Source organism: Oncorhynchus mykiss, chromosome 31 (genome assembly GCF_013265735.2).
Source record: "Oncorhynchus mykiss isolate Arlee chromosome 31, USDA_OmykA_1.1, whole genome shotgun sequence".
Classification (NCBI taxonomy): domain Eukaryota; kingdom Metazoa; phylum Chordata; class Actinopteri; order Salmoniformes; family Salmonidae; genus Oncorhynchus; species Oncorhynchus mykiss.
Genome location: NC_050571.1, coordinates 30,258,809 through 30,286,799, shown reverse-complemented (window position 1 = coordinate 30,286,799; position 27,991 = coordinate 30,258,809). Strand labels below are relative to the sequence as shown.

At 42.6% G+C, this 27,991-nt stretch overlaps 2 protein-coding genes and 1 long non-coding RNA gene across 4 annotated transcripts; 1 reads left to right on the top strand and 2 right to left on the bottom strand.

The window, feature by feature from the left end:
• Positions 1–332: 332 nt before the first annotated feature.
• On the bottom strand, positions 333–3,101 carry LOC110504971 (ADP/ATP translocase 2). The gene is made up of 4 exons (XM_021583888.2): positions 2,847–3,101; positions 1,212–1,695; positions 951–1,091; positions 333–811 (listed from the first exon to the last, which is right to left on the bottom strand). The coding sequence occupies exons 1-4, from the start codon at positions 2,955–2,957 to the stop codon at positions 654–656; spliced, it is 894 nt and encodes a 297-aa protein (XP_021439563.1). The 5' UTR covers positions 2,958–3,101; the 3' UTR covers positions 333–653.
• Positions 3,102–4,352: 1,251 nt separating this feature from the next.
• Positions 4,353–14,523, bottom strand: LOC110504970 (solute carrier family 25 member 43). 2 transcript variants are annotated; one of them, XM_021583887.2, is made up of 6 exons: positions 14,311–14,523; positions 13,719–14,177; positions 8,392–8,633; positions 7,857–8,029; positions 6,150–6,284; positions 4,353–5,681 (listed from the first exon to the last, which is right to left on the bottom strand). In XM_021583887.2, the coding sequence occupies exons 2-6, from the start codon at positions 13,988–13,990 to the stop codon at positions 5,478–5,480; spliced, it is 1,026 nt and encodes a 341-aa protein (XP_021439562.2). In that variant the 5' UTR covers positions 13,991–14,177; positions 14,311–14,523; the 3' UTR covers positions 4,353–5,477. The 2 variants fall into 2 exon arrangements, with proteins under 2 accessions (XP_021439562.2, XP_036825500.1); XM_036969605.1 differs by having other exon boundaries at positions 13,719–14,523.
• Positions 7,403–16,811, top strand: LOC110504972. The gene is made up of 4 exons (XR_002470667.2): positions 7,403–7,545; positions 11,125–11,246; positions 12,026–12,183; positions 15,487–16,811. It is a non-coding gene; the product is annotated as an uncharacterized LOC110504972 (long non-coding RNA).
• The last annotated feature ends 11,180 nt before the right edge of the window (positions 16,812–27,991 follow it).

Sequence of the window (27,991 nt, the reverse complement as noted above, 5' to 3'; positions counted from 1 at the left end):
CAAATGAGTCAATTGCGTTCAAAGACTCATTTTGATTAGGTAAAAACTTAAGCCACTGACTTGTCATAAAACCCTGACTGCAAAATGTTCTTTCAGGTCGCCTTATCACCAGTTTGTATAGATTACACCGAGCCAGTCCAAGTTCGTCAGCTGACTTTGGCAGGAGTCCAACAACAACCAGCGAGGACAACCCAGAGATTAAGGTTACACCTCCAGGAATAAGACACCAGCTGGCTCTCAAGAGAAACCACACTGAAGGGAAGCCAGGAGAATCACTACACACCATTCAGGGTTACAGACAGGCTACCTCCAGACACAAAGTAAAAAGTTAATTGTAGGTTCATTCAGTAGGTTGCCTTTATTGTTACAGTATTGACAAAAAAAAAAAAAAGACCAAATCTGGACGAAACAGGTTGATATTTAAAGATCTGGCTTAGTTACCTTTGTTTTATGGGAATGACATTCTGGTGAGGGGGCAAACAAAACAAACATTGGGCCAATTAAAAAGTGCAGAACTGATTTTCCCAGTACAACTAGCACCGACATACTAGTTGGTCCCTATAAACAAGGTGGAATTTGACCGTCCTTCCAACTGTACAAGATATGTTACAGTTTAAACATCTCACAACATTTACGGTGGACATAAAAACAGTTTAGAGGACCTTCTTCAACTCATCGTACAAAACTAGCACAAAGGCACCACCCATGCCTCGGAGAACGTTGGACCAGGCTCCTTTGAAGAAGGCCTTGCCACCCTCATCCCTCGCGATCTTCTTCCAGCAGTCAATGGTGCCAGTGTACATGATGTCACCTGCAAAACACATGGAAAATAAGTCATACCTCTGCCGAATGTATGAATGGTACGCACAAGATGTAGCTCAATGTTGTGGATAGCGTGACTGAATACACATCATAACAAAACTGACAAGTGTTCAAAAGTTTACAATTACCTCCTTTGCGCCCAGACTGCATCATCATGCGACGACGGACGGTATCAAAGGGGTATGATGTAAGACCGGCGACTGCAGTCACCGACTGCGCGATGGCCCAGCTGACAAGGATGCTGGCGTTCTTTGGATCTGGCAGCATGCCTACAGAGAAAAAACAAGAGGATTAAAGTAGGCTCTAACATTCTTTGAAACAGTCACTTGCAGATCCTCTACTCAAATATGATGATTGAGGCCTGTGCTCAGAGCAGCCCATGGACTCACCCTTGGCTGTGTCATAGACACCAAAGTAAGAAGCTCTGTAGATGATGATGCCCTGGACAGACACAGAGAAGCCCTGGTACAGGCCCTTCAGACCGTCAGCCTTGTAGATCTTCTTCAAGCAGTCACCCAGGCCATTGAACTCACGCCCAGCACCGGCCTTACCGACATCAGCAGCCAGTCGGGTTCTGGCGAAGTCGAGGGGGTACACAAAACACAGGGAGGTGGCTCCAGCAGCACCGCCAGAGGCCAGGTTACCAGCGAAGTACCTCCAGAACTGTTTCTTGTCCACACCATCCAGGAAGATTTGCTTGTATTTGTCCTTGAATGCAAAGTTGAGGGCCTGGGTGGGGAAGTATCTGATGACGTTGGCCAAGTTCCCTCTCCAGAACGACAGGAAGCCCTGCTCCTTGGGGATACGGACGACGCAATCCATGATGCCCTTGTACTGCTTGTCAACGGTGATCTGTTTACTAGCATGTTGCACCTGTAATCAAAAAGACAAATCAAAATCCCACTCCTGCTTATATTATACATTTACGAAATATAAAACATTTAAAGAGAAAAGGAAACTGTTTAATGTCAAATGGCTTAGCTATATGGGGAGTTCAACACGTTGTGTGCCCTTCAATCATTGCACAATGTTCTTGACAACTACCAACTAAATAAACAAAGACAAGTAGCCAACACCCCTGATGATGCTTCTCATGGTAATGAACATGGGCAAACAAAATGTTTTGTCACATGCACCAGAGCCGCAGCTAAATGTTTTACAGGGTCACCCCTGGAGCAAATGAGGTTTAAGTGCATTGCTCAAGGGCACGCCAGATCTTTCACCGGCTCGGGTTTTAGAAGAAGCGACTTTCCGATTACTGGTTCAACACTAACCGCTTGGCTACCTGCCACCTCTAGGGCAAGCTCCAATCAAATTCCCTCGGGCAACATTGTGGTTACCGGTACATGGATAGAAGTTGCTAAAATCAAGAAACTAGTCAGCACCAATCACATCTCGCCTTTCAACATTCACAATGCAGAAGGACCCGCCTCCGCACGAGTTTTGTGCTCGCTAGGCCTCAGTTCACACAGGATGAAGCCTCCGTTTGTTGCGACCTTGGCAATTTCTAGGGCCTAGTAACTACCAGCTGCGCCATATTTGATGACAATGGGCAAGGACACAAATTTGAGTTGTAGGGATGACAATGATCATAAAAACGAACACGGTGTCTTTTACAAGTCAACGTAACTTCCATGGTTGCGAAATAGTCCTTAGCAAAAAGCAAGCGTCAAGCTAGTTAGGCCAAATACCAAGACACCGGTTTACTACTGAACTGACAGTCTCAAGTGATCTCACCGCACGCGAAGAGGGACCAAAATGGAAAGGTCACTCGCATCTTCGCAACGCACCAATGTCATTAGCCAAGTTAACGTTAGGAGCTCGCTAACTAGTTAACTTAATGTCAATGTCACTAATAACATTAACGTTTGATATATTATTTATTATAACTGACAATTGATACATCTGTTTGATCTAAATGGGTATTGCATTGTATTTCAAAGGAGACGGTGATCTTGAGAGAAACTGCAGAGTCAAGGGCTAACATCAGTACATTACATTTCTGAAAAGCCAGTCAAACTCACCTGAAGAAGCAGCTTGATTCTTTCAATAGGGGCTACAGCTGTTTTGGAGATGGCAGCGGAAATACCACCAGCCAAGAAGTCCTTGCCGAACGAGATGACGGTCTCATTCATTTTCGGTTGTTATCGAGGACGTTGTTACACGGAAACCTTCCCGTTCAACAAAAGGACTGCTGGGGTATACCGGCTCAGTCGAAATGGCCGATCCATTTAGTTGAGAGAGGATTTAATACCACTGTGTTCGCGAGACAAAACGGGAGCTGGAAGACGGCATGCCATTGGTGCGCTAGTGGATTTAGTAGGCGGAAACCTATTTTAATGATTGTACCCTCGCCTGAAAGATTTGTCCGGTCTTCGTGAATTTGAATTAAACTGCGTTGTTGGCCTCTGCTCCAAAGTATTTCAAAATAAACATTTAATATCATTCATGAAAATTTGGCCTATAATAATACACGTGATAAAAGTTGTATCCAAATTTTAAAATATTACTTTTTATTTTCATGTCATTCAATAGGTTCTAGGTGCAGTACGCCTATATGGTTGATGGGGAGTGAATAACACTCATCAAACCTTGCTTATGCCTTACCAACTTTAGGTTGAGTTCTGGACCCAAGGTCATGTGAAAAGCATGGCAGCTTGGAGCAGCTGAAACTCCTGTCTACTATGTGTTAATCATCAGCTGTGAGAGCCAGAGGACACTTAGATACAGGGGGAAAAGGTCATCCCATTCACTACCAGGTTAAAATGTCCTTGACTCTGCAGTTCCTCAAAATTCCTTTTAGATAAAATGCCATGGTCAAGCAGATCTGATATGTTATATTATGACATTGACACAACTTATCTTACAAATCTTATCTTATACAAAGTGACAATGATAGTCAGTCCTGTGATCAAACTTCCTTGTGACAAAAAAAAAAAAGCATCAGCTCCTCAAATATCCATTACATCTTTTGGGAAAATGAAATGCTGCTGTCTACAGGCTTACTGTAATAAGGTGGTGGGGTCAGCTCGCACTGGGGGAACAGTAGCTGATCAGGTTAGTCACCGGCCTTGGGTATTCTCTGTAGGGTGCACCTCTTAGAGCCTTTGAGATAGAAATCCTGAAGGAGAGAACCACATGTGTATACCCATTCTGTAATCAACATTTCCATCAGAGACATTCTTCTGAATGTAGTGTCCTCCCAAATATGATACTGAGGGAGATATTGCTCCATTAATTTCCTTTGTATAAGCGTAACGGATGTGAAAAGGCTAGCTAGTTAGCGGTGGTGCGCGCTAAATAGCGTTTCAATCAGTGACGTCTCTTGCTCTGCAAGGGCTGCAGCTTTTGTGGAGCGATGGGTAACGATGCTTCGTGGGTGACTGTTGTTGATGTGTGCAGAGGGTCCCTGGTTCGCGCCCGGGTATGGGCGAGGGGACGGTCTAAAGTTATACTGTTACATAAGTACAAATGGAATTTGTGTTGTCATCCATACATTGTCAACCCATGTTCAGGAGAGCCACACCACCTTGCTTAGCAAAGGAATTTATTTGTCCATTACAATGACTGTTCAAGTAAAATTTACTTCAATGATTCTGAATCATCTCAATCTAAAATCATTAATTATACATTTGCATAGTTTCATCCATCAAATGTATTACATACCGTATACACGTAATCTTAAAGGGGAATGGAAACACTTTAGGAGTTAGTTACAGTGAACTGGCATTCTAAAGCCTAGTGTTTCCTTTCCCCTTTAATTCTCAGTGACACTGAAGTGCTTCAGTTACAATTTTATTGCTAGGATCACAACGATACAGTATGTGCTATGAAAGTTAGCAACTGATTAATGGCTTCGACTCAGATACCTGTGTGAATAATTACATAACTACCTATCATAATTTAAACAGTCATCAAAATAAGCCCTATAATCAATAAAGGAAACCTTAAGGCACATAAATATGATATACCCAAGTCTGTTAAAATAGTCGTTACTACATTACAAATACAATGAAAAAAAACATTCATTTGCTTTGTAAGATAATTCCATTTTATAAACAGGTTTGTGCTTTGTGTTCCTCTTCATGGCCATTACGTAAGGCCAAGACCATTGTTAGAACCAGGTCAGCGCCGTAACATTTAAAAATGGTAATTTAGCAGACGCTGTTATCAAGAGCAATTAGGGTTACGTGCCAAGCTCAATGGCACATCAGCAGCTCAGGGATTCAAACCAGCAACCTTTCGCTTAATGTCCCAAAGCTCTTAGCCTCTAGGCTACCTGCAGCCCATAAGCATGAATAAACTGTAGTAATAACACAGAACTGTCAAAAAACTATCATAAAAAAAATACTTTAAACTCTGAATGAGGAATTGATGAACAAACAGTTAAAGTTTTTTCCCATGTGTTAAGTATTGAAGTGCAATTCTTATGATTGCATTGCAACTTTCAAATATCAATGGATCTACCTCTGATTCTGAAATGGTTGCTAATACACAAACACAAAGCTGTAAAAGACCTGACATCAACCAAATAGTCATCTTCAAAGCATTGAAGCATTCCAACAAATATTCCTGACTCCTTTCCATCATCATTCAGACACGTTCCTGTACTAATGATCATCATCCCTTTCAGAAATATTTTTGATCCACCAGTTTTACCAGCGACTTCCTTGCTGTGACTGAAAACTCCTATTCTTCAGGTACCGTTTCACTTCTTCTACCTCAGTGGGGCCCATGCTCTGGTCCACTCCTGGTGCCAACTTATAGCTCAATGGAGACACAATGTACCCGTTGCGGTACAGACAGACCTGCTTGCACATCTCAAAGCAGCTGAAGAGAAGCCCAAAGTAAGGGACAATCTAAGGAGGAAAAACAGGGAAGATGTCAGTGGGCTCAATAGCTTTTGAAGTGTCTCTGTATAAAATATGAAGAGGTACGTTAGAATCTGCCCTGGTAGTAGGGCCTGGTTGTAATTATCTTGTCCACAATTTCATTGTTAGACTGTTCATGTGAGGAGATTTTACACCAGTAAACTAAACAACTTCACTGCCATCGTGAAAAGCCATTTGGAGATGAAAAATGAGCGCAGTGCATGCCGTTCCAGAAACAGTCCCGCGGCAGCCAACTTGTAATATCCCGTTTGTGAATTACCCACAAAGCATCTCTCCCTCGGTTTGATATAGGTGTGTTGGCTGTATATTACCATCTCTACAGCAGATGGGACAGAGGAGGACTAGTAGAGGGGTGAGGGTTAGAGCACAATAAATCAGTACGATAATAGGCTAATGGAAAAATAAATAATGGGAACATGACTTAGGTTGTCATACCTTGATCATGTTGGCTGTGATGCCACTCCACAGTGTCAGGATGCCCTTGTTTCTGATCACCTGCCTGAAGCAGTCCAGCATTCCAGTGAAGTGGACATCGGCCCCACCGTAATGTGGGAGCCGAGGATTCTGGGCCTGGCAATAAACGAGGACAAAAATTCCTGATTAGAGGAGTTATGACACTTCATTATGTAATGAGAGCGTTTTACAGTTAGACCAGTTACGTGGATAGTGACCCCGGAGAGCACCAATATAAATACATTTAGGATCAATAAATGACAGATATTTGGAACCAACTCATAAAAGGGTCAGTGCTATTCGGAATCTTTGGGACATCCCTACCCCTTTAACTTAACCATTTTAGATGTAAACTTCAATTGAAGTTGACATTGAAAATGGTATGGGTAAGGTTTATGGTACGGATGTCCCAAGGATCCCAGATAGCACTGACCTTCATAAAAGTGTGTGTGTGTGTGTGTGATTCAAGTAGTAAGAGACTATGGAATGAATGGAATTATTCCATGAATGGAAATTTCTCAAATGTTTGATAATTGCACAAACTGACCAGGGATCTGTGCTAAGGGACATTTGTAACTTGGATGTCACATGACTCAATATTTTGATATAAGCAAATGAACTGAGCAAATGTGGGTGTGGTCTCAGGCAGTATTCTCACCGGATGTCCATATCTGCACATCCCAAAAACAAAATGTTCTCTCGCTTTGTCAAGCATTAACCACTTAACTGGCTCCGCATTGGATGCATTCTCATTGTAGAGGGCACTCCAATCCAAGAGAAGAACCTTCCCCCAAAGACAACACAGTCGCAGTCCCAGGGCCTTTACAGATGTCAAATTCTGAGTTTGTTAAGGAAATGCTATACTGGCTTCTGAGTGAAACAATAACTGCATCCATGCCTCAAGCAAACTCCTTTAAAAACATTCTCGCTTATGGGTTGTGTTATGTTTCTACTTGACACTTCTTATTTTGCCCTAATCATCAGATAGACTTCTATGCAACATGTGAATAGAAATTATTTGTGGCTGAAGCGTTAGATTCATTTGAATACATGTAGTTGTGTTGGTTCTGTATGTCTGAAACTAGGCAGAGGGGATTAAGGAGAGGTTCAGTTTGTTTTATTGGCTTCTCAATTAGGAGTGTGCTTGTCCACTGTGTGATAGCTACCAGCTATATTTAGAGAACGTATCTATATTGCAGGCAGACCCTGAACAGTGTTCACATTCTCAGCTGCCGGAGCACCTTGAGGTCACTAATAACACGTTGATGAAAACGGATGTAGTATTCTGTCCTTCATAAAAGTCCTACTGAACCCTCTTATACATAGAGAGAAGGCCACGCGAGGAGAGACATTAACTTATACTTGGGCTCAAACTATGGTAACGTACATTTCAATAACTATTGTAAGTTATTGTTTATAAAGTGTACAAAGAAACTGTCTTCCTAATCTTATCTTAGAAACTTTGAAAGTGTAATTATATTTTTGAGATCATTTCTAAGCTTCTATGTTGCATTTTGTTTATAAAGTTTTTAAAAACAGATGCACTCAAGGGCTATTTTTTTAAGGACAAGTGTTTTACTAACCAGTATGTACCGGTAAGAGGTACCAGTACAAATGTGTACAAATCCGCCACCTTATGGACAAATGTGGTATTACCAATCTGGTTACATCTCATAAAATGGCCCTTACCTGCATTTTCCTTTTCACAGTTTCAAAGGGGTAGGAGAAGGTTTGAGCTATTCCTGCCGCTAAGCAACCATTTATGAAGTTCTGTAGTGGTGTGAACCGGAATTGGGGCTCCCGCCACAGCTTATCCAAGTTGACGTAGACTGCATAGCAACCAATGGAGAAGGGAAACGCACCTGTAGAAGAATAGATCCACAGTTGCTAGCCATGCCCCATAGAACAACCTAAATAAACTCTTGAAATAAATATTATTTGTTTGGCTGTTCCAAATGTAAAAACAATGAAAACTCAAGAGGTCGTAAGAGGGGCAAAGGGTGTTTCACAACTAAGCAGACTCCGGACACTTTATATAGTTATACCAGCGTTTCCCAAACTAAAAAGCTTGAGGAGTTGATTATTTGAATCAGTTCTGTAGTACTAGGACAAAAAACATACACCCCTGAAGGTCCCCGTGACCGATTTTGGGAAACGTTGAGTTATACTGAATCATTGTGTGGGAACATCTTTCTCCACATTTCTGTAGTATACAGACGTGTACCTAGGACTGTGAGAGAGAATCCACTGTAGAGTGTTCGAAGGCCTTCGGTCTGGTATATCTTGGAGAGTGTGTGGACCACCCCCCTGTATGTGGGCTCTCTGCAGTTCTGAGCTATGAGGCGAGTCTCTGCCACCTCCAGAGGGTACGTGGCCAGTGCAGCACTTACACCAGCTAGCCCACCAGCCAAAATTGCCCTCCACTGAGAGATGTAGCCCAATTCATCCATGTGGAGGTGGACGATACTGGAAAGCCAAAAAACAGAGGTCAACGTTTTGGTTCTAAATCATTTTGATCTTGAAAATGTATTTACTTTAATCAATGCTTGTGATGCAGGTATAGCCAGTGAATATATGTATGATTATGGCTTTATGTTTATTAATACGATACTTCCAGAAATTATAGAAATAAGTAACTGTGTTACATAACTGTAACAGAGCATCCATTTCAAGAACAGCTTTAATATTTCATTGAGAGTAAACACACTATGCAAATATCACATTCTCCATTGAGAATCCACCATAACACAGAATATTAAAGACGTTCTCTAACGATTTGTGAACATTTACTATTGAAAAGCGATATTCCAAGTATAAATACAGTAATATACACACTTAAGGGTAAAAACTAGTTCTGAGCTCCCCCCTTGTGCCATGTCATATGTGCCTTTTGTTAACACCTGATTTACTGAACCTCTACAGGATTGGTGGGTCCCCCACGGGACGGTTGAGCTAACGTAAGCTAATGCGATTAGCATGAGGTTGTAAGTAACAAGAACATTTCCCAGGACAAAGACATATCTGATATGGGCAGAAAGCTTACATTTTTGATAATCTAACTGCACTGTCCAATTTACAGTAGCTATTACAGTGAACAAATACCATGCCATTGTTTGAGGAGAGTACACAGTTAGGAACTTGAAGTTATTAATAAACCAATTAGGCACATTTGGGCAGTCTTGATACAACATTTTGAACAGACATGGTTCATTGGATCAGTCTAAAACGTTGCACACACTGCTGCCATTTAGTGGCCAAAATCTAAATTGCGACCTGGCCTGGAATAATACATTATGGCTTCCCTTGATATTATCTTTTACCAGTTCTAATGTGTTATATTCTACTACATTAATTTCACATTTCCACAAACTTTAGTGTTTCCTTTCAAATGGAATCAAGAATATGCATATCCTTGCTTTAGGTCCTGAGCTACAGGCAGTTAGATTTGGGTATGTCAAGTGGAATGGTCAAGTGGGATTACACAACTAAAACCAGCGTGTTTTTCTCTGAAGTGACACCATAGTTGGCTGAGTTTTCAGAACCATCTGATTAGTCAAGAATAGAAGGAATCTAAAAACAGCGGAAGTGAGTTGGATTTAATAACTATAATGCTCCACGGTGGATCAACAATAATACCGGTTCACAGATGTGTTAATTTCAAACTATGTCTAGCTAAGTAATCATATAATCTATCGGTCTTTGCAAATACAGAACCAGCCTAAAGTTGACACCTACTCATTCAAGGGTTTTTATTTGTACTATTTTCTACATTGTAGAATAATAATGAAGACATCAAAACTATGAAATAACACATATGGAATCATGTACTAACCCCAAAAAAGTGTTAAACATATCAAAATATATTTAATATTCTTCAAAATAGCCACCCTTTGCCTTGATGACAGCTTTGCACACTTGGCACTCTCAACCAGCTTCACCTGGAATGCTTTTCCAACAGTCTTGAAGGGGTTCCCACATATGCTGAGTACTTGGATGCTTTTCCTTCACTCTGCGGTCCAACTCAACCCAAACCATCTCAATTGGGTTGAGGGACTGTGGAGGCCAGGTCATCTGACGCAGCATTCCACCACTCTCCTTCTTGGTCAAATAGCCCTTACACAGCCTGGAGGTGTGTTTTGGGTCATTGTCCTGTTGAAAAACAAATGATAGTCCCACGAAGCACTTACCAGGTGGGATGGCGTATCACTGCAGAATGCTGTGGTAGCCATGCTGGTTAAGTGTGCCTTGAATTCTAAATAAATAACTGACGGTGTGGCGGTGCTTTGCTGGTAACACTATCACACCTCCTCCTCCATGCTTCACAGTGGGAACCACACATGCAGAGATCATCCATTCACCTACTCTGCATCCCAAAGACATGGCGGTTGGAACCAAAAATCTCAAATTTGTACTCAAATTTGTACTCATCAGACCAAAGGACAGATTTCCACCAGTCTAATGTCCATTGCTCATGTTTCTTGGCCCAAGCAAGTCTCTTCTTATGTGTCCCTTAGTAGTGGTGAATCAGACCATGAAGTCCTGATTCACACAGTCTCCTCTGAACAGTTGATGTTGAGATGTCTGTGACTACCTCATGAAGCTAGTTGAGAGAATGCCAAGAGTGTGCAAAGCTGGCATTAAGGCAGTGTGGCTACTTTGAAGAATCTCAAATATATTTTCATTTGTTCAACACTTTGGTTACTACATGATTCCATGTGTTATTTCTGTTACTTCTGTATTATTCTACAATGTAGAATATAGTAAAAATAAAGAAAAACCCTGGAAACCCTGGTACTGCATGTAAACCCAGTAAAATGACGCGTTCACTTTTTCTTTGTCCCAAGCCCTTATCAGCCTGGTTGATTAATGTTAGCTAGCTATCATGGTAATTGCACTGATTTCAGTTACAATTTCTATAAGGATTTTACATGATCAGACACTTTCTTTTTTTTTTAAGGTGGAGGCTGTCCCACAAATCAATGGTTGTGCGAAGTTGCTGGATATTGGATGGGAACTGGAATATGCTATAAACACATCAATCTAGAGCATCCCAAACTTGCTCAATGGGTGACATGTCTGGTGAGTTTGCAGGCCATGGAAGAACTGGGACATTTTCAGCTGATAAATTCTTTAAAAATGACATTGGAGGCAGCTTATGGTAGAGAAATGAACATTCAATTCTCTGGTAACAGCTCTAGGGGACATTCCTGCATTCGGCATGCCAATTGCACAAAACTTGACACATGTGGCATTGTGTTCTGTGACAAAACTGCACATTTTAGAGTGGCCTTTTATGATCATGCTGTATAGTCAGCTTCTTGATTTGCCACTCCTGTCAGGCAGATGGATTATCTTGGCAAGAGAGAAATGCTCACTACCAGGGTTGTAAACTAATTTGTGCACAACATTTGAGAAAAATAAGCTTTTTGTGAGTATAGAAAATGTTGCTCATGAAACCAACACTTTACATGTTGCATTTATATTTTTGTTCAGTATACTGCAGGGCAGCCAATTTTTGAAGAAAGCTTGGAGTGAGATTTGATAAGTGAACTTCATTGCCCCCTGACACAATTCCTAGACCAGGGACTTTTATTTTATTTTACTGTTTTAAAGCAAATTTCCTGCAATTCTATGTATTTTGACATGGCTTAGGCTATGACCAGGGTGGAAAAGTAGGTGTATCATGATGCTTTGAACATTAAATGAACACTCAAAGTAGACCGCTTTGTTACATCAAGATTTTGGAGGAATGAAATGTAAAGTATGCTAATATTTTTTAGGTGGTTTGACACTTTATACATACAGTAATGAAATGAGATTGGCAAATGCTAGAAACAGGGATTGATCTCTGTTGTCAGGTGGAAGAAAGCTGTATGAGACACGTGCCAGGGGACTGACACGTGCCAGGGGACTGTCACCACTATACCAAGGCTCTGCACAGGACATATTAATGGTTGATGGCAGATGGTAACTAAACTATAGATTGCAGTCGTCTTGTCCATAGACTGCTTTCGAGGTAAGGACACAAACACTGTAATTTGGGTGGAATCCCTTTTTAAAATAGTTCTGGAAAAAAATCCTGCTGGCTCCCCAGGAGGGTTGTCCTTCCCTGATCCATGTTTCCCAAGTGCTGGGTGTTTGAAAATGTTCTTGTTATAAACATTTCTCAAGATCACCCAACCTTCAAGAAAAATCAAATCAATATTCAGGTGGTTTATGCCTACTATAGTAGTTGAAGATCTTTGCTATCATTTTACTCTACATAGACAAAATATGATGCATTTGAGTTGTGAATCCCCCTACCATCTCTGCTTTGCATTTGCATAATACTAAAAATGTAAAGTTATATTTAATTCCTGTAGCATTTAATATCCAATGGCCTTTGTATGATTTAGTCAAAACTGTCCATTAATGCATTTTTGAAGCGATATCCTCATAATTCATTTTCAAAGAAACAAGTAGGGATATCAGATTTCAAATGTGGTTATGCTGGCAAAAATAGGGAAGAAATTGAATAATAAATTAAGTGTGGGAAATAAGAGCCGTGTTCTTGCTGACAAGCACAGTAATTACCCTATATTTTATCCCTTTGTTAAGAATGAGAATTGTTCCACTGATCAGAACTCTACCCAAATTGTTTTATTTATTGTACCCCCTCTATAATAAAATGTACACATTTAGGTTTACAATCTAACAAAAGTATTTCCATAGTTACAAATCAGGTCACCCTACCAAACGTCCCTGCTAAAACATGCTGTAGGTCTGTCTGCTGCTTTTTCGTTGTCACAGCCTAAATGCCAATCACCAAACAAGGGGACTAATGGGTGGATTAGGGTGGATTAAATCGACTTTAGAACATGCTGTCAAAAGGCTGTATTCTGCAATAGGAACGGGAGTAATAGCAACCTAATTTTGCTGACAACATTGTTCATAAAACAACGCTACCGAATTTGACATTATTATAAACTCAGTGGAAAACGTTCTCTCCATTCAACTCCACTCTAATCTTATTTTGAGGGGCGTTTCTTTAAAACGCGAATCCAATCCCCTTTATCCTTCACATAACTAGACCAATCATATGCTTCAATGTTCCGCGGCAAGACAGGACATTGAGATTCCATTCGTGATTTTAAATTGTAGGCGCTTCGGATTTCAAAACGATTTGGAACACAGTTGAAAGTTAAAGCGCTGACAACACAATGGACTAATAAAAGCTGTACATTTCAATGCGTAAGATAAGGTGTGCCGTGAGAGCGTAAGAGGATCAAATGCGTGTGTCTCAGCTAGTTCTAACGCAGGGGTGGGCAACTCTAGTCCTCAGGGCCTGATTGGTGTCCTACTTTTTCTCCACCACCTAGCAAACACAGCTGAATAATCAAGTCCTAAAACTGAAGATACTGATTGTTTGAGTCAGGTGTGTTGGCTGGGGGAAAAACTGACACCAATCGGGCCCCTGAGGACTGGAATTGCCTACACCTGCTCTAACGTTATAGATAGTTGTCTAAAATAAACGTATCATAACTCAGAAACACTCATTCATTATTTACTCACTGTTTGTATGTTGCCAAATGGACGGCGCTGTAAGGAAACAGGCGGAGACAGGAGACGAGGTTTCCCTTCCAAAATCCCCATAGGCCTTCATTCTGGTAGACGACAAGAAAGCTGTGCAGAAAGCCTTTTTTACAGTGAAATGTGCCTACTTGACTCTTGATTTTCACCAACTCCAGAGGCGACGTGACAGTTTTACTGAAAACTCCAGCAAAACCAACGCACATAAAGCCCTGAGAACGTGTCAGTCTGTCATCTGGTTTAACTGTTGCCATTACTCTAGCTCTGTATGTAACCGACTTCCCCAGCCGATTCTACTATCTCATCCGTAGATTGTCTGTAGGACCAGCAGCACCGCTTGTTTATCTAAGGCCAACTGAAAACAAGACCCAGTGGCACCGTCATCCGCAATTCTGATTCCTGTCACGTTGGTCTGAGGGGAGGCGGTACTGAGGGTTTTGTCTAGAAGGGATAAAGCTTTGTTAAATTGGACTTTTCATATCAGGTTAATGGGAGTTTACGCAGAAGGTTATGAGAATTAAGTTACGATTAGTAAAAGGTGTGGTGTTAACTAAAATGCAAAAAACTAACATACTTTTTACATCACATTTGACAAAAGCTGTATTCTGTCTCGCAACCAGACATGGCCGATACTGAATGCACTGGGCAGGCGTGGGGACATCAAGGTTCTCTTCCAGGGAAAAGCTTGTCCTCTGGTGGCTATTTAGTGTATTAACGTTTTTTATTTTTTATTTAATCAACTAGGCAAGACAAACAAATGTACCTCGAAGTAGAGCGTTTGACATGACGGCCTGCACATGCGCAGTTTGGCGCGTGACGAACGTTAGACCCGATGACGTGTTTCTACGCAGGAGTTTCGCTCGCCAACATTGCCATGACATCGCCTACAAGCGTGATGGGGGATTTATATTGTAGAAGCAGTTTTAGCTTATGTTCAAACTGTACTGTCTTTGACTTTACTATATTGTATAATGAAAAAAAGGTACGAGCACCTAGTAGTTAGGTCATAGGCTTATTTATAAATTATTAACTTATGTTACAGCCTCCTATGCATGAGTAATGACCCCAATTGCCTCAAAAAGATCTGTCAAGCTAAGAGGTTCATAGATTTAACTATCTTCTTAATAATAATTCAAGGATGTTTTGTGTTTATTGAAATTAGCCACAAACTCCATTGTTCACCGGATACAAATAGTTAATGAAGTCGTTCAGCTTCCACCAATGATCTGTTATTACAAGCATTACACTTATTGTAAAGACCACTAGGGGGTAGTCTAAGCCCAGTAACTTTATGCAGTGGTAAATCTAAATCAAATCAAATCCATTTTTTTTGTTGTCGCATACACATATTTAGCAGATGTTATTGCGGAAATGCTTGTGTTCCTAGCTCTAACAGTGCAGTAATATCGAACAATACCTAACAATACACACAAATCTTAAAAGTAAAATTATGGAATTAAGAAATATAGAAATGTTAGGACGATCAATGTCGGAGTCCGGAGTATAATTTTTTTAATTAAAATAATAATAATATATACATATATACAAATATACAGTACCAGTCAAAAGTTTGGACACACCTACTCATTCAGGAATTATTATTTGGGTTTAGGTAGGAATGCATTGAATTAAGGGTGAAAAGGGATTCAAATGTGAATGACATACGTTGTCATATTTATTTTGAAACATTTACAAATTAGCCATACATGCATCCCCTCCTCTCATCAATTCCTTCTCTCCTATCTTGTAGTTCCTTTCCTGTTAAGGCCCATGTTTGTTTTCTGCCTGTGTCTGCCTGCTTGGAGCACCTCCCTCCCCTGCTGGGCTGACAACCTCAGCTGCCTGTGAAGAGCCACCTCCTGTCTGTGGCCACTTGGCTCATTCACAAAGGCTACTGGAATAACAGAGCCCTCCAGAGGAAATGACAGCCTGTTCAAAAGAGGTTTCTCCCCCCTTCTCGATCCTCCTCGCTCTGGGGCTTCACCGGGGGTGGGGGAGGGTGTGGGTGGGTGGGTGAGGTTTTACCACTAAATGCTGAGCTACTGATCTTGATGAAAATGGGGGAAAAGAGGATTGGCCTAGATTATGAATGATCAATTAATTAAAATGTTTCACTCGTTCATATTTCTATGGAAACTTTGTAGACTTAAATATAACAAGATAACAAGTCACCAAAGGCATTTCTAAAGTTAACACAACACTTTTTATATCTACATGCAGTAAATGCCTTTGAAAGAGATAGGAGTCAGGCTTAAAGTAATTGAACACTCTAATAACGTCTAGGCGTGTGAAGGCGCTCGGTTTCAGAAGACTCCTCTTAACTCTGTCACCGTTCTCAAATTGAAGAATGTCAGAGTGGGAATGAGAATTTTCCCTGGCTGCAAGAGCAATAAAAGACCCAGTGTTTTCTTTGAAAGTGCTAGGAAAGACCCCTTTGATCTCACTGTCATATGCATACGGTTCCTAATACAAGATAATGAGCTGGACAGCTTGAAAGATAGGTGGTGTGAAGTGTGCACGCGTGTGTGCTGCATCTTATCAGTTAGTGCCTGAGCGATTTAACAAGACCCCCAAGGTATGTGTTGCCACACGATCTACGCTGTCTGAACCTCAGTGTCAACTGTCCCCTTCAATCACAACGTCATCACCCACAGCCCTTTGTTTGAGACAGGAATAGAGCACTGGCTCTATCCTGTACCCTCCTGCTTGCCCAGCTTTCTCCCTGAATAGGTATTTCCTCCCCTCTGAGGCGCGGGAGCCGTCAGCCTTTCTTTCTCCACCGTCTCCACGTCCAAGGGCCTGATATATAGCAGCAGGAGGAGGCTGGGTGGGGAATTGACATGCCATGCATGTCACACGCAAATGTACTCTTGATGTTCCACGTTGAAGTGGGAGTGCTGGAGGAACTGCAACTGTGGTTTGGAATGTTGCTGGGGAAATATACTGGGCTGTAGGGGGCACCTGTGACCAGCGCTCGTGCAAACAGACTTGGGTTCCCCCTTCTCCTCACAGACTGGTGTCAGGCCCAGAGACTACTGCAATACAGTTCCCGCCTCATTATCATGTACAGGCACATCACAGGCCTGTGTTGGGAAGGGAGGGTGGGAAAGGGAGGATGGGGGGTGGGGGCGGAGGGGTGTGGTGGGGGATGAAATAGCGGGAGAGATGAGGGATAAGCATAACCCAGGCACTGTGTCAACACCTCCGGCCTACAGTAGAGAGACTCAGGACACACTCTGACCCACTTCACAGGAAGGAGAGAGAGTTGTTATGCACAGAAGCCCACTTTTAAATGAATGGTTTCAGAAATGGGTTAACTGTGAAAGCTTACCATTGATTGTTAGCAATGACCCACACACCACTGCAATTCAGTTGTGATTAATGAAGTGTTCTTCATCTTTTTTACTGCATACTACAAATTCAGATACAGGATATTTTACATCAGCCAGTGGATATTAATATATATACAAAGTATACAGTCGAAGTCAGAAGTTTACATCCACTTAGGTTGGAGTCATTAAAACTCGTTGTTCAACCACTCCACAAACTTCTTGTAAACAAACTATAGTTTTGGCAAGTCGGTTAGGACATCTACATTGGGCATGACACAAGTCATTTTTCCAACAATTGTTTACAGACAGATTATTTCACTTATAATTCACTGTATCACAATTCCAGTGGGTCAGAGGTTCACATATATTTAGTTGACTGTGCCTTTAAACAGTTTGTAAAAATTATGCCATGGCTTTAGAAGCTTCTGAGAGGCTAATTGACATAATTTGAGTCAATTGGAGGTGTGCCTGTGGATGTATTTCAAGTTTTACCTTTAAACTCAGTGCCTCTTTGCTTGTCATCATGGGAAAATCGAAAGAAATCAGCAAAAGAATTGTAGACCGCCACAAGTCTGTTTCATCCTTGGGAGCAATTTCCAAATGCCTGAAGGTACCACATTCATCTGTACAAACAATAGTACGCAAGTATAAACACCATGGGACCACGCAGCTGTCACAACGCTCAGGAAGGAGACGCGTTCTGTCTAATAGAGATGAATGTCCTTTAGTGCGAAAAGTGCTAATCAATCCCAAAACAACAGCAAAGGACCTTGTGAAGATGCTGGAGGAAACAGGTACAAAAGTGTCTATATCCATAGTAAAACGAGTCCTATATCGACATAACCTGAAAGGCCGCTCAGCTAGGAAGAAGTCACTGCTGCAAAACCGCCACAAAGCCAGACTACGGTTTGGAACTGCACGTGGAGACAAAGATCATACTTTTTGGAAAAATGTCCTCTGGTCTGATGAAACCAAAAATATAACTGTTTGGGCAAAATTCACCCAATTTATAGTGGGAGGCTACCCGAAACGTTTGACCCAAGTTAAACAATTTAAAGGCAATGCTACCAAATACTAATTGAGTATATGTAAACTTCTGACTCACTGGGAATGTAATGAAAGAAATTTCAAGCTGAAATAAATTATTCCCTCTACTATTATTCTGACATTTCACATCCTTAAAATAAAGTGGTGATCCTAACTGAACCAAGACTTACTTTTTTGCTATGATTAAATGTCAGGAATTGTGAAAACTGAGTTTAATTGTAGTTGGCTAAGGTGTATGGAAACTTCCGACTTCAACTGTAATAGCTTTTCAAAATAAAATAAAACCTTGGCTGACTTTCCTGAATGTTTTGTTTTATTTTGTTTTGGTAACATTCAATGAGAAATTACATGTCAAACAGTGTATCCCTCTCCTGGTTGAAACATGAGTCCATTTGCCTATTAAGCAAAACATTTATTTTTGAAGAATACTAGATATTATGTATTACTGTGTATCACACTACACGCTGAGACTTGGCTGTGTCTTCAAGGATGCAGGTGAAGGAGTAGCCCATTGTCTGTCTGTCAGGAGGAGGCTGGGTAGGGGGAGAGCTAACAGCTCTGGGCTCCCCCTGGCAGCTGGTGTCCTATCTTCACATGTACGACCAATAAATCAATATCAAATCTAAGGAACAGGAAGCCAGATGGCCTGCCCCCCAGACCTCCTCGACCTAGCAGGTCAGAGCCCTCTCAGAACCACCATGGCTACTGTACAACCGGCCCATGGAAGCAAGCCCTTTGAAGGCATAGACATTCAACAAGGATCCCATGAATAACTAAAGGGGACAAATAAGCTGTTACGACTCTTGTCAAATCAGCGTTTGTGTTTCCATCCACATCAAAGGCTCAGGCCTGTTTGATGTTCAGCCCCACACCTTGATCCATCCCACGGACAGGTAGAGATAGGAGGAGTAGTCTATTGAGAAGATGGGGGCCTTGTGGTGTCTCCACAGCTCTGGCCAAAGGGCAGTTGACCCAGACGAGGGGTCTGGCGGTGCCTCTCTTTCCCTAGGGTGCAATTGGCCCCCTTATACTTACCTCAAGCTATGTAAGGCTGTCCTGTTGAGTACATACAGTTTAAGTCAGAAGTTTACATACACTTAGGTTGGAATCATTAAAACTTTTTTTTCAACCACTCCACAAATGTCTTGTTAACGAACTATAGTTATTACTTTGTGCATGAAACAAGTAATTTTTTCAACAATTGTTTACAGACAGATTATTTCACTTATCACAATTCCAGTGAATCAGAAGTTTACATACACTAAGTTGACTGTGCCTTTAAACAGCTTGGAAAATTCAAGAAAATGACGTCATGGCTTTGGAAGCTTCTGACATCATTTGAGTTAATTGGAGGTGTACCTGTGGATGTATTTCAAGGCATACCTTCAAACTCAGTGTCTCTTCACTTGTCATAATGGGAAAATCAAAAGAAATCAGCCAAGACCTCAGAAAAGAAATTGTAGACCTCCACAAGTCTGGTTCATTCTTGGGAGCAATTTCCAAACGCATGAAGGGACCATGTTCATCTGTACAAACAATAGTACGCAAGTATAAACACCATGGGACCACGCAGCCATCATACCGCTCAGGAAGGAGACACGTTCTGTCTCCAAGAGATGAGCGTACTTTGGTGCGAAAAGTGCAAATCAATCCCAGAACAACAGCAAAGGACCTTGTGAAGATGCTGGAGGAAACAGGTACAAAAGTATCTACAGTATATACATAGTAAAACAAGTCCTATATCGACATAACCTGAAAGGCCGCTCAGCAAGGAGGAAGCCACTGCTCCAAAACCACCATAAAAAAGCCAGACTATGGTTTACAACTGCACATGGGGACAAAGATCGTACTTTTTGGAGAAATGTCCTCTGGTTTAATGAAACAAAAATAGAACTGTTTGGCCATAATGACCATCGTTATGATTGGAGGAAAAAGGGGGAGGCTTGCAAGCTGAATAACACCATCCCAACCGTGAAGCACGGGGGTGGAAGCATCATGTTGTGGGGGTGCTTTGCTGCAGGAGGGACTGGTGCACTTCACAAAATAGATGGCATCATTAGGGAGGAAAATTATGTGGATATATTGAAGCAACATCTCAAGACATCAGGTAAAGTTTGGTTGCAAATGGGTCTTCCAAATGGACAATGACCCCAAGCATACTTCCAAAGTTGTGGCAAATTGGCTTAAGGACAACAAAGTCAAGGTATTGGAGTAGCCATCACAAAGCCCTGACCTCAATCCCATAGAAAATGTGTGGGCAGAACTGAAAAAGCGTGTGCGAGCAAGGAGGCCTACAAACCTGACTCGGTTCCACCAGCTCTTTCAGGAGGAATGGGCCAAAATCTACTCAACTTATTGTGGGAAGCTTGTGGAAGGCTGCCTGAAACCTTTGACCCAAGTTAAACAATTTAAAGGCAATGATACCAAATACTAATTGAGTGCATGTGAACTTCTGTTCTAGTGGGAATGTGATGAAATAAATAAATAAAAGCTGAAATAAATCATTCTCTCTACTATTATTCTGACATTTCACATTCTTAAAATAAAGTGGTGATCCTAACTGACCTAAAACAGGGAATTTTTTACTAGGATTAAATGTCAGGAATTGTGAAGATCTGAGTTTAAATGTATTTGGCTGAGATGTATGTAAACTTCTGACTTCAACTGTACATGCCTTTGTAGATGCCATATTCAGACGAGCTATGTATCCACAGCTCTCATTTGACTGTGCAGCCAATACTTTTATACTAAATTAATAAGGTACCCTACTCTTTGCCCGTCTGATACTCAGTCATCATGACAACTCAATCAATCAGCAGATGTCACAGAGTGCTTATACAGAAACCCAACTTAAAACCCCAAAGAGCAAGCGTTGCAGATGTAAAAGCACGGTGGTTAGGAAAACCTCCCTAGAAGAGCAGGAACCTAGGAAGAAACCCAAAGAGAATCCATGCTCTGAGGGGTGGCCAGTCCTATTCTGGTTGTGCCGGGTGGAGAGTATAACAGTACATGGACATTAAGGCCAGAATGTTCTTTAAGATATTCAAATATTCATAGATGACCAGCAGGGTCAAATAATAATCACAGTGGTGATAGAGGGTGTAACAGGTATTTGTATTTATTATGGATCCTCATTAGCTGCTGCTAATACAGTAGCTACTCTTCCTGGGGTCCAGCAAAATTAAGGCAGTTTATACAATTTTAAAAACATTACAATACATTCACAGATTTCACAACACACTGTGTGCCCTCAGGCCCCTACTCCACCACTACCACAGGTCAGCACCTCACTAGTAAATGTCAGTTGGCTTTTCATAGCCGAGCATTCAGAGGTCGAGACAGCAGGTGCAGTAGAGAGAGAGAGAGGGAGAGAGAGAGTCAAAACAACTGGCTTCTTTGAACCTTTCATTCATTTAGCGGAGATAGTGGAGAGGGTATAGGCTGCGGGGGTGGGAGGAGGAGGGTCGTCGATGAGGTCACCTTCCTAAACGCATCCCCCAGACTCATCTTGATTTCTGTGTAAGTCAGTCAGGTTAAACAGTAGTTTGATTGAATGGTTGTTCACAGGCCAGTGCGAAATTCCAGCTCTATTGCAATGTGTGAGCAGGGAGGAGGGGTCTTCCCTGGCCTTTGTGTGGACCAAAGTCTGAGTGTGCAGTCCCCATTGTTAGAGCTTGACCGCCCAGCCCCTCAGACTCTCCCCAACCTGCTTGAGCAGCGTGACCATTTCCTTCATCCAGGGCAGGGCTAGGTCGTGACTTTGGTCACAAGTCCTCCCTGTCTGACTGTGCTGTCTGCACGCCAATAAATACATGCAACGTTAGCCAGATGGACTGTTGTGACCTTACTGGGAAAAAGTAACTATTTAAATCCTTGTAAGACTGAGGAGAAGAGGTATGAACACAGGTACTGGTCAAGTAATATGGATAACTTGGATGCTTTTCTAAAAGCATTTCGGAGGTCAACCACTGACAGGATGACCTTAACGGTTTAATAAACCTGTGGGTCATGACTTAAATGGTTGAATACCTCTTGGGTCAATAGGTCCCAGGAGTGAGACAGCGGATTCTGCACGGTCAAAGATGCGAGACATGTCATGTCACAGGCCCTAGTAGTACTAATAGAGTGTAAAATATACAACCAGACTTACCAGTCAAAGATAACCTCTCAGATAACACTAATAATAGACCCAGCTATAAGGCTGAGAAAGGTAATTGTTAGAAAACAGCACCCCTCACTGGCTAACTCTGTCCTTAGGCAGGGGCTGCCTACCTTATCCAGGCAAGCCCTTGATATTGATAAGAGGAGGAAAGTCCAAAGTGCCACCAGGAGCAGCGTGGGCAGTTCAGGTCAACACAGTGCTGTGAGGGAGGCTGTCTTGAGAAGGGAGGAGGGAAGGAGGAGAGGGATATTGCCCGAACAATCCCCCTGGGCCTTTGATCTCTGAGAGGCTGATAAGGGGTTACAGAGTGTCATACTGGGCGGACGAGCAGAGCGACACGGCAGGTACAAACAAGCGCTCTGAGGGCTCTGACGACAGCAAACAATTACATAGGTCAGACTGTTGGGTTGGTTACTGGTCAAATTCAGGAGATGGAGGTTTTACACAACTTTCTCTCTCATAATACACAATCTGTGTGACGGTAAACTCTTTAGGGGCTCTATGCACTAAAAGGATTATGGTTAAACAGTGTGCAAAGTAGAAATAAAAATAATGGGGTGCAAAGGAACAAAGTAAATAAATAAATTAAATACAGTTGGGAAAGAGGTAGTTGTTTGGGCTAAATTATAGGTGGGCTATGTACAGGTGCAGTAATCTGTGAGCTGCTCTGACAGTTGGTGCTTAAAGCTAGTGAGGGAGATAAGTGTTTCCAGTTTCAGAGATTTTTGTAGTTCGTTCCAGTCATTGGCAGCAGAGAACTGGAAGGAGAGGCAGCCAAAGAAAGAATTGGTTTTGGGGGTGACTAGAGAGATATACCTGCTGGAGCGTGTGCTACAGGTGGGAGATGCTATGGTGACCAGCGAGCTGAGATAAGGGGGGACTTTACCTAGCAGGGTCTTGTAGATGACATGGAGCCAGTGGGTTTGGCGACGAGTATGAAGCGAGGGCCAGCCAACGAGAGCGTACAGGTCGCAATGGTGGGTAGTATATGGGGCTTTGGTGACAAAACGGATTGCACTGTGATAGACTGCATCCAATTTGTTGTGTAGGGTTTTGGAGGCTATTTTGTAAATGACATCGCCAAAGTCGAGGATTGGTAGGATGGTCAGTTTTACAAGGGTATGTTTGGCAGCATGAGTGAAGGATGCTTTGTTGCGAAATAGGAAGCCAATTCTAGATTTAACTTTGGATTCGAGATGTTTGATATGGGTCTGGAAGGAGAGTTTACAGTCTAACCAGACACCTAAGTATTTGTAGTTGTCCACGTATTCTAAGTCAGAGCCGTCCAGAGTAGTGATGTTGGACAGGCGGGTAGGTGCAGGTAGCGATCGGTTGAAGAGCATGCATTTAGTTTGACTTGTATTTAAGAGCAATTGGAGGCCACGGAAGGAGAGTTGTATGGCATTGAAGCTTGCCTGGAGGGTTGTTAACACAGTGTCCAAAGAAGGGCCGGAAGTATACAGAATGGTGTCGTCTGCGTAGAGGTGGATCAGAGACTCACCAGCAGCAAGAGCGACCTCATTGATGTACACAGAGAAGAGAGTCGGTCCAAGAATTGAACCCTGTGGCACCCCCATAGAGACTGCCAGAGGTCCGGACAGCAGACCCTCCGATTTGACACACTGAACTCTATCAGAGAAGTAGTTGGTGAACCAGGCGAGGCAATCATTTGAGAAACCAAGGCTGTCGAGTCTGCCGATGAGGATGTGGTGATTGACAGAGTCGAAAGCCTTGGCCAGATCAATGAATACGGCTGCACAGTAATGTTTCTTATCGATGGCGGTTAAGATATCGTTTAGGACCTTGAGCGTGGCTGAGGTGCACCCATGACCAGCTCTGAAACCAGATTGCATAGCAGAGAAGGTATGGTGAGATTCGAAATGGTCGGTAATCTGTTTGTTGACTTAGCTTTCGAAGACCTTAGAAAGGCATGGTAGGATAGATATAGGTCTGTAGCAGTTTGGGTCAAGAGTGTCCCCCCCTTTGAAGAGGGGGATGACCGCAGCTGCTTTCCAATCTTTGGGAATCTCAGACGACACGAAAGAGAGGTTGAACAGGCTAGTAATAGGGGTGGCAACAATTTCGGCAGATAATTTTAGAAAGAAAGGGTCCAGATTGTCTAGCCCGGCTGATTTGTAGGGGTCCAGATTTTGCAGCTCTTTCAGAACATCAGCTGAATGGATTTGGGAGAAGGAAAAATGGGGAAGGCTTGGGCGAGTTGCTGTTGGGGGTGCAGTGCTGTTGACCGGGGTAGGAGTAGCCAGGTGGAAAGCATGGCCAGCCGTAGAAAAATGCTTATTGAAATTCTCAATTATGGTGGATTTATCAGTGGTGACAGTGTTTCCTATCTTCAGTGCAGTGCAGTGGGCAGCTGGGAGGAGGTGTTCTTAAATGAAGTAGACAACAAAAAAAACGATATGGAGGATTTTTAAAAAGAAAAAGGAAAAGAAGGAGCCGACTCCACACACCACGAGTCTGTTGAAACGACTCCACACACCACGAGTCTGTTGAAACCACTCCACACACCACGAGTCTGTTGAAACGACTCCACACACCACGAGTCTGTTGAAATGACTCCACACACCACGAGTCTGTTGAAACGACTCCACACACCACGAGTCTGTTGAAACCACTCCACACACCACGAGTCTGTTGAAACGACGCCACACACCACGAGTCTGTTGAAACGACTCCACACACCACGAGTCTGTTGAAACGACTCCACACACCACGAGTCTGTTGAAACGACTCCACACACCAAGAGTCTGTTGAAACGACTCCACACACCACGAGTCTGTTGAAACGACTCCACACACCACGAGTCTGTTGAAACGACGCCACACACCACGAGTCTGTTGAAACGACTCCTCACACCACAAGTCTGTTGAAACGACGCCACACACCACGAGTCTGTTGAAACGACGCCACACACCACGAGTCTGTTGAAATGACTCCTCACACCACGAGTCTGTTGAAACGATGCCACACACCACGAGTCTGTTGAAACGACTCCACACACCACGAGTCTGTTGAAACGACTCCACACACCACGAGTCTGTTGAAACGACTCCACACACCACGAGTCTGTTGAAACCACTCCACACACCACGAGTCTGTTGAAACCACTCCACACACCACGAGTCTGTTGAAACCACTCCACACACGACGAGTCTGTTGAAACCACTCCACACACCACGAGTCTGTTGAAGGGACACTTGAATGTCACAGTATGTACACGGGGGGTTGCCCTCTGTAGTCTCTATGTGGTCATTGATTTAAATCAAATCAAATTTTATTTGTCACATGCACCGAATACAACAGGTATTTAACGACTGCATAGGGCTATGTTTTGGATGACTGGCTGCGAATGTTTATTGAATTGTTTTATTTCTGCCTTTTCTATTCCAGACATTCTGAAATTCACTAAAGCATCCCATGTATGTAACTTTAGTCTTTCACTTTTCAATGACTGTAGATCTTACAGTGAAATGCTTACTTACGAGCCCTTAACCAACAATGCAGTTTCAGAAATAGAGTTAATAAAACATTTACTAAATAAACTAAAGTTAAAAACTATTTACATAACAATAACGAGGCTATATACAGGGCTCAATGTGCGGGGTAACAGGTTAATCAAGGTAATTTGTAAAGTGACTATGCATAGATAATAAACAGCGAGTAGCAGCAGTGTAAAAACAAGGGGGGGGGGGGTGTTCAATGTAATAGGTGGCCATTTAGGTGGCCATTTGGTTAGTTTAGTTGTTCAGCAGTCTTATGACTTGGGGGTAGAAGATGTTAAGGAGCCTTTTGGTCCTAGACTTGGTTCTCCGGTATGCTTGCCGTGCGGTAGCAGAGAGAACAGTCTTTGATTTGGGTGACTGGAGTCTTTAACAATTTTTGGGGACTTTCTCTGACACCGCCTAGTGTATAGGTCCTGGATATCAGGAAGCTTGGCCCCAGTGATGTACTGGGCCGTGCACACTAACCTCTGTAGCACCTTCCGGTCAGATGCTGAGCAGTTGCCATACCAGGCAGTAATGCAACCGGTCAGGACTCTCTCGATGGTGCAGCTGTAGAACTTTTTGAGGATCTAGGGACACATGCTAAATCTTTCTCCTGTGGAGGAAAGGGGTGTTGTTGTGCCCTCTTCACAACTATCTTGGTGTGTTTGGACCATGATAGTTTGTTGGTGATGTGGACACCAAGGAACTTGAAACTCTAGACCCGCTCCACTTCAGTCCCGTTGATGTTAATGGGGGCCTGTTCGGCACTCCTTTTCCTATAGTCCACGATCAGCTCCTTTGTCTTGCTCACATTGAGAGAGATGTTGTTGTCTTGGCACCACACTGCCAGGTCTCTGACCTTTTTATAGGCTGTTTCATCGTAGTCAGTGATCAGGCCTACCGTTGTTGTGTCGTCAGCAAACTTAATGATGGTGTTGGAGTCGTGCTTGGCCACTCGGTCGTGGGTGAACAGGGAGTATAGGAGGGTACTAAGCACGCACCCCTGAGGGGCCCCAGTGTTGAGGATCAGCGTGGCATTTAGGGCCTGCATGTGGAGGCCAGACAGAGCCTGGGGTTGGGAGTGCAAGCTGTGGTCTAAAACAAATGCCTTGCTGTCTAGCCCAGTGGTAGATGGGATGGAGGGGGTTCTGTTTGGTGAGGGAGGGTGGGGGGGCAGGACCGGGAGGAGGACTGCGGGTTAATTCCCCCCCAGGCAATAGTTAAGCAATAGAGTGATATTCATTACACCTGCGCCTTGGTCTGTGTGTGTGTGTGTGTCTGTGTGCAGACGCAGGCCCAGGTCATATTTTTAAATGGGTCACTTGTTTTAAGTCATTGGGATATCCTCCTCTGTGTAAAACAGCCATCACTCACCTTATATCCTCTTCTTTCCTTTGGCACGTACATTTCTGATTTAAACCTTTTTTAACAGGAATATTGTACAACAGTACAGCATTTAATTTTACTGCCCTAATCTAAAGGCAAATTCATAGGCCACTTTACATATCTCACTTAACTCCATATGTAAGCCTAACACCATATAACAGTAATTGACAGAACCAGATTGACTTTTGTTCTGTGTACTATTTTTAAACATACAATATCCCATTACAGACATGGCGTATCAATTTGTAACATCCAAGCTCCAATAAAAAGGATCAAGACGTTAGGGGACTTAATTGTCAGCTCTGCCCTAAAGACATCAAAGGTGGAGTGAGAGTGCATCTGCCCTCCCTGACGGTGTGAGTTTCTGCTCTCTCGCTGGCGCTGCGGCCAAGACAGTGTTTGTGTTGAGGATGTTTACCAATCCCAGGAAAGACAAACAGCTTCATTCTTGTTTGTGAGTCCCCTAGCTCAAACAGAGGGCCGTAGGTCCTTTGTGTGTGTGTGTGTGTGTGTGTGTGTGTGTGTGCGTGTGAGAGAGACAGAGGATGTGTTGCATTGTGTATATCTTGTCTCTTTTTTTTCTTCCCTTCTCTTTACTTCCAGCATTTCCCGTCAGCTGCCATGCCAGATTAATTGTAAATCAAATCAAATCAAACACAATTTTATTTGTCACATGCTTTGTAAACAGCAGATGTAGACTAACAGTGAGATGCTAACAGTGAGATGCTAACAGTGAGATGCTTACTTCCCCTTCCCAAAAATGCAGAGAAAAAAGTGAAAAAGAATAACACAATGAGTAACGATGACTTGGCTATATACACGGGG

Bases quoted from the DNA above. Each gene is read 5' to 3' on its own strand.
- LOC110504970 (XM_036969605.1), bottom strand. From the start codon at position 13,990: ATGGCAACAGTTAAACCAGATGACAGACTGACACGTTCTCAGGGCTTT. The intron at 8,634-13,718 runs GTGAGTAAATAA...TTGGCTTTCCAG, and splicing joins CATTTGGCAACATACAAACA to TATCGTCCACCTCCACATGG. The intron at 6,285-7,856 runs GTAAGGGCCATT...GTTTATTGCCAG, and splicing joins CTGTGAAAAGGAAAATGCAG to GCCCAGAATCCTCGGCTCCC.
- LOC110504971 (XM_021583888.2), bottom strand. From the start codon at position 2,957: ATGAATGAGACCGTCATCTCGTTCGGCAAGGACTTCTTGGCTGGTGGT. The intron at 1,092-1,211 runs GTGAGTCCATGG...TTTTCTCTGTAG, and splicing joins TGTCTATGACACAGCCAAGG to GCATGCTGCCAGATCCAAAG. The intron at 812-950 runs GTAATTGTAAAC...TGTGTTTTGCAG, and splicing joins GCAGTCTGGGCGCAAAGGAG to GTGACATCATGTACACTGGC.